This window comes from Leptopilina heterotoma, unplaced genomic scaffold (assembly GCF_015476425.1).
Source record: "Leptopilina heterotoma isolate Lh14 unplaced genomic scaffold, ASM1547642v1 Lhet_26, whole genome shotgun sequence".
NCBI classification, from domain to species: Eukaryota; Metazoa; Arthropoda; class Insecta; order Hymenoptera; family Figitidae; genus Leptopilina; species Leptopilina heterotoma.
Window position 1 is genome coordinate 4,204,821 of NW_025110969.1, and position 12,602 is coordinate 4,217,422.

The 12,602-nt window shown below is 25.8% G+C and overlaps 1 protein-coding gene across 2 annotated transcripts; it reads left to right on the forward strand.

The window, feature by feature from the left end:
* The first annotated feature begins 1,728 nt into the window (after nucleotides 1-1,728).
* Nucleotides 1,729-12,602, forward strand: LOC122503343. Of its 2 annotated transcripts, none has more exons than XM_043613846.1 (5): nucleotides 1,729-2,018; nucleotides 10,228-10,389; nucleotides 10,473-10,555; nucleotides 11,091-11,241; nucleotides 12,204-12,602. In XM_043613846.1, the coding sequence occupies exons 2-5, from the start codon at nucleotides 10,257-10,259 to the stop codon at nucleotides 12,410-12,412; spliced, it is 576 nt and encodes a 191-aa protein (XP_043469781.1). In that variant the 5' UTR covers nucleotides 1,729-2,018; nucleotides 10,228-10,256; the 3' UTR covers nucleotides 12,413-12,602. The 2 variants fall into 2 exon arrangements, with proteins under 2 accessions (XP_043469781.1, XP_043469780.1); XM_043613845.1 differs by having other exon boundaries at nucleotides 1,730-2,018; nucleotides 10,242-10,389.

The following is a 12,602-nucleotide window of genomic DNA, read 5'->3' on the forward strand; positions in this document are numbered from 1 at the left end:
TTCATTATTTTTGAAAATAATTAAATTCTTGAATTGAATTTTATTAAAACTTTTTTAAATAATTGAATCCCAGACAAAAAAATTTATTATTTAGCTGCAAATATATCATTTTTGCAAAATTTTAAAAAATAAGTGAATTTTTCAGAAGAATTTTATTAAAATTCTATTTAAAATAATTGAATTGCAGTAAAAATTTCATTATTTTTAAAAATAATTAAATTCTTGAATTGGATTATATTAAAATTTTTTTTAACTAATTGAACTCCTGTGAAAAATGATAGGAATTAATTATTTATATAAAAATAATTGAATTTTTTACAAATTTTGTTATTATTTAAAAATTGACTAAAATTTAAAATTACAATTATTGAAAATAATAATTGAATTAGTCATAAAATTCAATTATTTTCAATTTTTTTTTTAAAATAATTAACAAGAATTCAATTATTTTCACTACATTAATTTTAAAATTGAAAACATTTAAAAAGGAAAATTATTTTAAAAGTTAGGAAACAAAAAAGCCAACAGCAACTAACTTCACACTACGAACAGATTACCGGAATTGACCGGAATATTAATATATATAGATATCCAAATAAAGGGTTAATATAAAATAAATAGCATCTAAAAAGTATGCAAAGAAATAAAGGAAATAAAAATAATAATAACAATATTAGTTTATTAAATTAGAAGAAGTTAACAAATTTCCCGAATCAATCTACACAAATAAATTAAATATCTTAAATAAATCTCGATAAGCTCATGGGCTTCAATGTATCGACAGCACAGCTGCCCTAATACAGAAACCTGCTTGGTATCCCACCATGCTACCGTTTTTTCTGAGTTCTTTGATAATTTTGAAATTAATAATTAATTTCGAAAATATTTTTCAAATTAAGCAGGTTTCTGTATTAGGGCAGCTGTGCTGTCGATACATTGAAGCCCATGAGCTTATCGAGATTTATTTAAGATATTTAATTTATTTGTGTAGATTGATTCGGGAAAATTGTTAACTTCTTCAAATTTAATATTTAATCACCGAATGATAAATTCACTTCCTTCAATTAATATTATTTTATATTATTATAAAATAATATTTATCCATTCATAATATTCAATAAACTAATTAAAATAATAAATAAATAATAAAAAATAATAAAAAATAATAATAAATAATAATAAATAATAATAATAAAAATAATAATAAATTAAATTAACTGTTTATTTAGGTAAATAAAGAAACATTTTTAATTTGTAAAAAGTTTTTATTTAAATAAAAAAATTAATTAATTTAGTTTTGAAAATGGTATACAAAATTTAAAGAAATAGATAAATTTAATTATGTTGTGGACGCCCTAAAAAATTATTTTATTTATACATTTTTTATATATTATTAAAAAAATTAAAAGAAAAAAAAATTTCCAAATATATACGATTTTAAATTCTTATTTCCTACATTCGCGATATATGAATATAGTCGAGAAAATGATAATATTTTGACAATAAAAATAAAAATAAATTAAAAATTTTTTCTATAGACATAATTTTTTACGTAAGTATACGTAATATAGTGGGTAAAATGAAATAAAAATACATGCAATTAATAGGAAAGAGAACAGTTTTACAATTTTGTTATCACAAGTGTTTTTCAATAAAGATTTTACGTAACACGAAAATTTCGATATTCATACTTATAATGTATATATATATATAAAGAAGGGTCACAAAACTACTTGTGACAGCTCTGAATTTATTTACATTTACTGAACGAGTGTTCATTCGTTAATAAGTATAATTAATTAACTCGGTACTATAAACATTGAATTTTATATTTTAATAGCAATAAACGTACCTAAAAGTATATACATATATTTTAATAGCAGTAAACGTACCTAAAAGTATATAAATAATTATTTTCTCAATATATCTCTCTTAAAATATTGACTGATAATTTTATTATGTATCAATTGTGCATTAGTTATTCTCTAGCCACTAAACTTATCGGTTCATTTGGAATTGTAAGTATATTTTTTATCTTTTAGGTGAAAAAATGTTTTAAAAATTTTCATAATGTGGAAAATAAATTTTACATTCTCTTTTAAATAATATTTTTAATATAAAAAAGTCGTATTGAAAATTTTTTCATGTATTAAAATTATAATATGAAGGCTTGCTTTTATTTTAAAAAATTTGCCTAAAAGAACATTTTATGTTCTTATTATCATTATTATTATTATTGGTAGTATAGTATTATCATTTTGTTTCTTCATAGAAAACTTTGTTTTAGTGATCATTTTCAATATTGTCATTTTTTCTTATTAATTTCTATATCTTTTTCGACCTCAGGAACTCAAAAATCGTGTATTCAAAAAATGTCCCAATGTTTATATAGATAATATAATATATATGTAGGTATTTGTGTGTATATATGTAAACATTACATTTTGTCTTATATCTCCGAAACTATAAGAGCTATAATAACATTTTTTTACAAATTTGAAGGATTCTTTTGGGGACAATTCTTAACAAATTGTTATATTTCTGAAGTTTTTTAAAAATTTAAGAAAAAACATTTTACTTTAAAAAAGTGTTAGGTCACCATATAAATATTTTTTTCACTGCAAAAAAATTTTTTTGATTTAAATAACAGATTACTTGTCTAATATCTAAAATATATATATTTAAATCAATTAAATGGTATTTGTTTAAAGTTCAGAAATTATTAGTTTAAGTCGAGGTTTAAATGCAATTTATTTTATTGAATTAAAAATTATTTGATTTAATAGGTAAATATTTATTTGATAATAGACAAAAGTAATCGGTTATTTGAATCAAATATGTTAGTGCATTTTGTAGAATTTTTTGCAAAGAATATTATTAATCTTGAAAATAATTGAATTTCTGCAATAATTTGTATAACTTTTTCAAAATTAAATTTTTTTTCGTGTTTTTAGCTAAATTTCTTCTATAAATGCATTATTTTTATTTAGTATATAAACTATTATTTTTAATTATTATTAATAAATTATATTTAATAATTTTTGAAAAAGTTTTTTGAGTATTTTTAAATTTATTTGTTTACAAATCAATTTTACAAAATTTCAATTATTTCGGAATTCTTCAATTAAATATATATTAAAAAATAAAAACTTCAAATAATTTCTATAAAAAAACCGCAATTAAACTTTTTCAAAAAAATTAATTCCACAGAATTGTTAGTTAAAAATATGAAAAATTAAAATTTTCAAAGATTTTAATTAAAACCTTTTCAAAATTCAATTATTACTAAAAATTCACGCTCCAAAGCTTTTGATATTCAATTATAATAATCTAAAATTTTAACTGAAATCCATTTTAATCAATTTTTATTAGAAAATTCTACTAGAATTAAATCATATAAATACCTACAGAAAAACAATTTATTGAATAATTGCATGTTTCTTAGAATTGAATTCTCATAAAGAATTTTATGAATAAATTTTTAAATAGTTGAATTCTTTTGACGAATTTTAATAAAATTTGTGATTAATTACATTTTTTTGAGGAATTCGATTAAAATTGTATTAAAAATAATTGAAATGATTATTTATGAAAATAATTGAATTCCGAAAAAGAATTTTATTATTTAAGAAAATAATTGAACCCCTGTAAAAATTTTATTATTTATCAAAATAACCCTGGTTAAAAACCGGACAGATTTCGGACTAATCCGAAATTTGTCCGAAACAGTGCGGTTTATGGTCAGGTTTTTGGCACCCGAAATTAATCCGAATAAATCCGAACTCTATATACGGTTTGTGAACAACTAGTAAATCCGGAGTTGGTCCGATGAAGTCCGACATTAATCAGTTAATTTTAACTAGTGAATCTGGAATTAGTCCGAAACAGTCAAAAATTAGACCGGACAATTTAGTGAATGTTAATAAAAAAATTATTATTACACATATTAATTATCATTACTTTATGGTACATTCAACATATTTTTCGATTTACCTATCGCAATTTTATTTACATTAACTTAAAATTTCTAACGTTTGGGGATTCGAACCTACACCTATCTAACATTATATCGCACCGAAATCGAATACACTAACCACTATACCACGCTCGCATGGGATTTCAAATTAATAATAGAATTTATCAAGTGCCACGTTAACCCGTTGACTGTCGCTGACGCATATATTATGCGCAAAACAAAACTGGCCAAAAGTGGTTCATGACGCATATATGCGCATCTTAAAAAAGGTGATTAAAAACTTCTTAAATGTTCCTGAAACCGGTTACTCGGGGGTTTTCGAGGTCGCTGATTACGAATATGACATTCGTTTTCCAAAATTCAAAATGGCGGATCCAAGATGGCGGACAACAAAATAAAAAATTGATCAGATTGACTTGAAACGTAGTACTCGGGGGTTTTTGGGGTCGCTGATTACAAATCTGCTGTTACTTTTTCGAAATTCAAAATGGCGGATCCAAGATGGCAGAAATTTTTTCAAAATTCGTCGAATTTCCTTGAAACTTGTTACTCGGGGGTTTTAAGGGTCGCTGATTACAAATCTAACATTAGTTTTCCAATATTCAAAATGTCAAATCCAATATGGCGGACAACGAAATAAAAAATTGATCAGATTGGCTTGAAACTAAATACTCGGGGGTTTTTAGGGTCGCTGATTACGAATCTATCATTATTTTTTCAGGGTATTTATCGAAATTTGATTTCACCAAAAATTACCATACTGATGTCAGATTAACCAGTTTTAAACAAATTCAATAAATTTAAAAAAATTTTTCGCCATATTGAACCAGATATTTTGAATTTTGAAAACTGATTTCAGATTCGTAATCAGCGCCCCTGATAATCCTCAAGTATTCAGTTTCAAGCCAATCTGATCAATTTCTTATTTTATTGTCCGCCATATTGGATCCGCCATTTTGAATTTTGGAAAACTAATGTTAGATTCGTAATGAGCGACCCTTAAAACCCCCGAGTAACAAGTTTCAATCAAATTCGACAAATTTTGAAAAATTTCCGCCATCTTGGATCCGCCATTTTGAATTTCGAAAAATTGATGTCAGATTCGTAATCAGCGACCCCAGAAACCTTAAGGTGCCAAGTTTCATAAAAATCCATTAAAAATTTTTTCAACACACTTTTGGCCCAAACAGTAGAAATCTCGTTGACAGCCAAGCGGTTAAGAAATGACAAAAAACTAACGCATCAGTGTTAATTATAATATTAATAAAGATAACTAATAATACTAGTGTAAAATAAAATTGACTGCAAAAGTAAATATTTTATTTACCATAAGTAAATACCCTGAATAAAAAAGTCGGATCGATTTCGGACTAATCCGGAATTTGTCCTCAACAGTACGATTTATTGTGGAGTTTTTCACCCTGAATTAAGTTTAAAATCAATACCGTTTTTTATAACTATTGAATCCGTAATTAGTCCTATTTAGTCCGAAGTTAGTCAGATTATATGCAACTATAGTAAATGCAGAAGTAATCCGATTGGTTTAACCAGTGAATCCGCAGCTAATCCGAAACAGTCTGCTTATGGTCAGGTTTTCGTCACTCAGAAGTCAGAATTAGTTCGGATAAATCCAAACTCAATAGGTTTGTGTATAGCCAGTGAATCCGGAATTAGTACGATCTAGTCTGAAGTTAGTCTGGTAATACGCAACTTGCAAATAGTCCGATTAAGTCCGGAATTAATCTGCACCGAAAAAAATCTCGATGGTATTATTAACTATGACCCTATAGTTAATCTTAATCTAGTAAAAGTAATAAGGATTCCTAATTATTATGGTTAGGATCGCTAGGTTGATTCAACAAATTCAAGCCTGGCAAAAACAACCCTGCAAATCCTAGTCAAATTGACTAGGATTTTAGTAATTTTGCCTATTTCCATAATGCGCACGCGTCTGCTTCTGTTCTGACAGTGTTTACCTCTATATCTTTCGCGTCATTTATCGTGATTTCGTAAAACGATTTTTTATCATTACTCGCGTCTATTCTTTGTACATAAAATGGAGTTCTTACATACATAAAAATTGCTGGTTTCTCAGAACCTCTGGAAATATAGATAGTCCATGTTTTAGACTATTATAATTAAATAAATTATATTAGTCAATTCTTTCAGACTTTTTTGGTTAGGTTTCAATATAAATCGTCGAAATTTTTACGCACGTGGTGACAACATTTTTACTATTTTAATCGCGCAGTGTGTTTAAAAATTTACCTTTGCAATAATTTGTGTATTTAAATTTATTTTCATTTGAATGTCATAAATAATTAAAAATAAATAGTTTTTGACAAGTGTATAAAATTGTGTACTCGAAATGTATAAAACATCATCTGATTAAGTATTGTATTTTGACTCGAAAATCTAGTGTCTATTAAAAAATTAAAATACCAAGTCGTGTTTAGTGTAGTGGTTATCGTTCCGGGTTTCAAAGTGCGTATTCGTTAGGTTCATAAGTTTAAATTAATTCCAAGGTATATAAATGCAAAGTAAAATATAAATATGTTTAATAAAATAATTAATTATTTTTTTTAATTATATTTACTTTTTCTCTTTTATTGGATAACTAGCTCCTCCGACGGCCGCAAGCGGCCGTCTACGGTGCTAGTTTTTATATGTCCATTGTCCAAGTCCATTATTTCATTAATAATAATATTCAAATTTTTTCAGTTAATAATTTGCTTATTTATATTTGAAATGTTGACGTATTTTTTGACAATGCAAAATAAGATTTATTATAAGTACTTTCTCTTAACAAAAATAAAATTGATATATTCGCGCTCTTTTTAAATAACATACGACTGCAGCGCCACCTTCACATGTACAAACAATTTTAAAAACACCCTTCTATTAAGATTTTACATTCTCATTGCCCATTCTTTACTTCGATACTTTTCGATACATTCGACCTTTCCACTCCATGTCTTTTTTAAGAAAGGATAAGAATTTGATTAAGAATTTCAAATAATTATGATACACAGTGTAAATCTAATATTATTATCCTAGTCAATTTGACTATTTTTTCCTGATTGCATCTACTAATTTTCCTGGTCACTTTAACTATGCTTGAATTTTATTACTTTGACTAGGATTCTATAGTTGGCTCTCTCGTAACTAGGAAACCTAGTCAATTCCTGGTATAAAAATTTTTTATATAATTTCTCGTTTTCACGTAAATTGAAAAAACGTGATTTTTTGAGTTAAGAAATTTTAATGAATTTTTGACTTCAACTCGTGACTACTTCGTTAAATACACAGGAAAAAAAAAGTCTGACTCCGTTTACACCTTAAATTCAGCCCATGTATTTCACATAAGTCTGTCCTTGTTTAACGGGGCTGACTCCGTTTACACCTTAAATTCAGCCTCAAAAATAGGCTGAAAGTAAAACTTTTTTTTTAGTGTGTATTAATATTTTTCCACGAAATTTACACACAATATTCTTCAAACTATTCCAAGAGTGAAACAATATTTGGAAATTTAAAAAAAAATTGTATGTCAAGGTAAATAATTATTTAAATAATTTTCTCGGAAAAATGATACTCCTATGTATTTTCAATTGAAAAAGTTGAGTGACGAATTCTCGTTTTCGGAAAACTTTCAGCGACAAAAATGTTAATTAATATGTTAGGAAGTTTTTTGGAAAATATCTCACCATTTGATAATAAATTAAAGACAATAGAGCAATTTTAACATCGTCGCGCTCTGCTGTAAATGTAAACAATGTCTAACTACATATATACATTGGTCTTGTAATGGCGGCCATGCTACACGTGTGCCGCCACGCCGCAATTTTACAGCAGAGCGCGACGATGTTAAAATTGCTCTATTGTCTTTAATTTATTATCAAATGGCGAGATATTTTCCAAAAAACTTCCTTACATATTAATGAACATTTTTGTCGCTGAAAGTTTTCCGAAAACGAGAATTCGTCACTCAACTTTTTCAATTGAAAATAGGAGAATCATTTTTCCAACAAAATTATTTAAATAATTATTTACTTTGACATACAATTTTTTTTTAAATTTCCAAATATTGTTTCACTCTTGGAATAGTTTGAAGAATATTGTGTGTAAATTTCGTGGAAAAATATTAATATTTAACGAAGTAATCACGAGTTGAAGTCAAAAATTCATTAAAATTTCTTAACTTAAAAAATCACGTTTTTTTCAATTTACGTGAAAACGAGAAATTATATAAAAAATTTTTATTAGGAAAAAAGTTTCGCCTTGAAATTCTGTACAAGAAACAATAATTTAAAATTCATTTTGAACAACTTCAAAATTTTATCTCCAGGGGCCAAATTATTTGCCGTGTGTTCGCGCCCCAGTAAAAAAAAACTAATTCAAATGAATTGAAACGAATTAACATTTTTGGTAGGCTCCAATTCGTATTTGTCACAAAGCGGGATTCACTCAAGCTCTTTGTATATTCAATTGAATTTAATTCAATATGTACCAATTTGTCCAAACGAATTCGCATTCGAAAGAAATGGCCAAGGAATGCATTGAATTCGTGCTAACGAATTGAAAAAAATTAAAGGCTCAAAACTTGTCCAGTGAATTGGTACGGATAGAAGGTTCGGAAGTTCAATACAGTTTCACGAATTCAGGAAAATTGCATCATGGCTCCAATTCGTATTTGTCACAAAGCGGGATTCACGAAAGCTCTTTGTGAATTCTTTTTAATTCATTTCAATTAGTTTTCGTTTACTGGGGCGTGTGCCCTTTTAAGATCCGGAGCCTCAATTACGGACTCAATTCGTAGACATTTAGGATTACATCGGAGTGTTTTCGGATTCAGGTTTTCGTTCGGATTAATATCAGACTAACGCGGATCATTTTCGGACCTTTTTCGTACAATTTTCGGACTAATCCGTAATATTCTGTCCGTATTTAATCCGGAATTAGTCCGAAATTTTTACCAGGGAATTGAATGATTGCAAAGAAATTTATAAAAAATTTGTAAATAATTGAATTCCTGTGAAGTTTTTATTATTTTATGAAAATAATTAAAGGTTTGCTTAGAATTTTATTGAATTTTTTTTAAATAATTGAATTCTTTTGGAAAATTTTATTAAAAAACATTAAATTGAGGGAAATTTTTGAAAATAATTGAATTTTGGAGATGAATTTAATTATTTCTAAAGATAATTGAAATTTTGACGAAAATATAAAAAAAATTTTGAACATAATTGAATTTCTGCGAAGAATTTTATTACTTTTGAAAATAATTGAATTTCTGCAATCATTTGTAATTTCTCTAAAATTCTCCAAATTATATCGTACAAATTTATGAATTTTTTGTCTTTTTTCAATCAAATTACGAACTTCACGGAGCTTTCTTAAAAAAAACTAAAACTAAAAAAAACTTCAAGCAAATTAACGGAGTTTTACGGGATTTACGGACCTAGTTCAAGCCCTGCAAATACAATAACTAGATATTATTTTTTTTAATTTAATTAAAAATATTTTGCTTTATTTATTTTTAAAATAGTTTTCTTAATAATTTTTATATTTAGTTTATGAAATTAAATTTTTATAATTATATCTGCTTATAAATAAAATAACGTCTAATTTATTTTAACATTTAGTATTATAATTATATTAAAATTTAACACTTTTGGCGTTATTATGAATTCTTTATATAATTTAATTAATAATAACTATTATAATGATTATTTTTATTAAATTTTTAAATAACTTTAATAAAAATATTACAGAAAGGCTATAATATATTGATATTCATGTTTCCAGTATATAATTAAAATAGAAACCCATATAGGTTCCCATATGAATTATTATATATTTAAGTGGGAACCTACATATATGTGTGTTCCTATACAGACTCTCATATGGGTTCCCATGTATAATTCCAAAAAAATAAAAATGGGAACCCATATTGGTTTCCACATTCCTTAACATCAGATACGATCCTTCGTAGTGATTTCTAGGATCCCATATTGGAAATTTATTGGGTTCCTATATAAATTAGTAATTTTCAGTAGGATTCTTTATCTGAATTATATTAATTTTACAAAGCGATTTTGGAGGGACTCACCTGATTCTTTAGCAACGATTTTTTTAATTGTTTTTTTTCATTTATTATTTCATTTTTAATTTTAAAAAAAGTGCTAGAATTTATAATTTTTCAATTTAAAATTTGTCCCTTAAAATAAAATTGGTTTTGCTTTTCCCTTTTGGCTTTACGTTACAGACAGTTTCAATATTGATGATAAATATATTAGTGACTGACTTTCTCTCGGCAGAAGAGCCCGACAAGTTTTCAATTACTGTTGAATCTTGGACACTTTTCGGTTTAAATTGGACTTATTTCGTGAAAAATGTACATAAAAGTTATCAAGGTAACAAGCGAGCATTTTAATTTTATTTATATCAAATCCAAGAATATAATATATTTAAGTAAATTTGATAAATTAATTTTCAGCCAAAATACTCTTATTTTGTGTTCTTTTTTACGCTGGATGCTCTTTCGTAGCAAATACAATGTTATGTTTAGCTTCTATATCGGTGAGTAAATCAATTCAAAGTGATTAACATAAATTAATGAAATATTTATAAAATTTATTATTAAATAAAAATAAAATAGAAATACATAGGAATTATATTTATTTTAATAATAATAAATAAAATAAATAAAAAAGTAGATTAATATTGTTTTTATTTGTAAATAAATAAATGTATAAATATATTTAATACAAATATTAGGTATTAATTTATTTACAAACAATATCTTAATTATGGATTACAAAATGTTAAATGTTAATCTTCCAAAAATATAAATAAAAATAAACTACATTTTTAATTAGAAAATATAAGAAATTAGTAAATTTTATGGAATGATTGTGTTTTTATATCTATTATATTAAATTTTTTGTACTATTTATTTCGATAAGATTGTTTAATTATGACATCGTTTGATAACAAAATGTTTGAAAATAGATTAAAATAAAATCAGTGAAACGAATGTAATTTTTATGACAATGCAACAAAGAATGTAGCACGCACTTTTTGATATTTCAATAATCATGTATTATTGTTACAGAAAAGACCAAATTACCTTGTACTTTGGATTTACATACAAATCATTAGCATAATTGACCAAAGTTTTGCTATTGTTATGAATTTACTTAATTCGGATTTAAAATTTTTCAAAAAATCTGATTGGAGCATGCCTTTATCTAGTTCTTACTTGTGTAAGTATAAATTAAAGAGTCAAGAAAAAACTAATTTTTTTAATTAAATTTTTTTTTTACTACATTAGAGGAAGAAATTTATACTTCTGTCGATATATATTACAATTCCAATCAAGAAATACTTCAAGTAATGGAAATTAATAGTATATTAAGCAACAAGAGGAGAAAGGCAGCCATTTCGTTACGGTGATTTTTGTGACACGAGTGGAGGTCGAGGGCGCCGTAGGCGCCCCGAGACCGGAACAAGTGTCACAAAAATCATCGTAAAGAAATTGGCTGCCTTTATTCTCGTGTTACTTACGATATTTTTTATTCCTAATGCACAAAAGCGGCGATTTCAGATAGCAGACGACAGGGAGTAAAAGTCATTCACTTGTTCGATTTGTATGAAAATGGCGGCCGATTTCTCCCTTGGGCAAGAAAAATGCATGTGAACAGCTAATTTTCTTGCCCTTGGGAGAACACGGCCGCCATTTTCATACGGTCGAAGAAATGAATGACTTTCCTCCCTGTCGGCTGCTATCAGAAAGCGCCGTTTTTGTGCATGTGGGATAAAAAATTCATTAGAATTCGAATTAAATAAATTTTAAATTGACCAAACATTTTGATAAATTGATGCTTAGATCAATTAAATTATTTATAAAAACAAAAAGTGAATATCTCAAATTCTCTTAAATTAATTTAAGCCCAGAAAAGTTGAAAAAAATTCTTCTCATAATCTAATGAATTTTTCTTATCATTCTGGAACATTTTTTATATTTTTTTACATTGTGAATTCAAAAATTTTTGAAATATTAAAAAAAGAGTTTAAAAAATTAATCAAATCAAGAAAAAAAATATAAATAACAAATTTTAAAAATAGGTGACAAACCTGTAAATAGATAAAAAAAAAGTCAATAAGATGTAAACACTATGTTATTATATTACTAATTTAAAATATTTGTAAATTTTACTTTTTCCAGTGTTGAGCGCTTATTTTTTAATAATCGTCAGGTCGGCTAGAAAACATTGGCTCGATTATTCACAACAAACAATTCACGTTTCAACGATAACAAGATCTCAGGAAGTACAACATGGTTTTAATTTACCAAAGTCACCATCATATTTAGCTGAACAAAACTACATGAATTTGCCAAAGCAAATGATACCAGCAAAATACGAAGATATATAACCAAAAAAAACATTTAAAAGACTATATAGAATGTATACTTTTTGTAGACTCATAAATTAAGACGAAAAAAAATTTTATAACTGACTGTATAATATACAACTAATTTATTGTTTGTAGACAAATTGTTATTGAGAGGATAAACAAATTTATATATTTTATAATTAAAGTTTACAAGAAATATTTGATAAAA

Bases quoted from the DNA above. Each gene is read 5' to 3' on its own strand.
- LOC122503343 (XM_043613845.1), top strand. From the start codon at position 1,959: ATGTATCAATTGTGCATTAGTTATTCTCTAGCCACTAAACTTATCGGT. The intron at 2,019-10,241 runs GTAAGTATATTT...TTTACGTTACAG, and splicing joins TTATCGGTTCATTTGGAATT to ACAGTTTCAATATTGATGAT. The intron at 10,556-11,090 runs GTGAGTAAATCA...TTATTGTTACAG, and splicing joins TATGTTTAGCTTCTATATCG to AAAAGACCAAATTACCTTGT.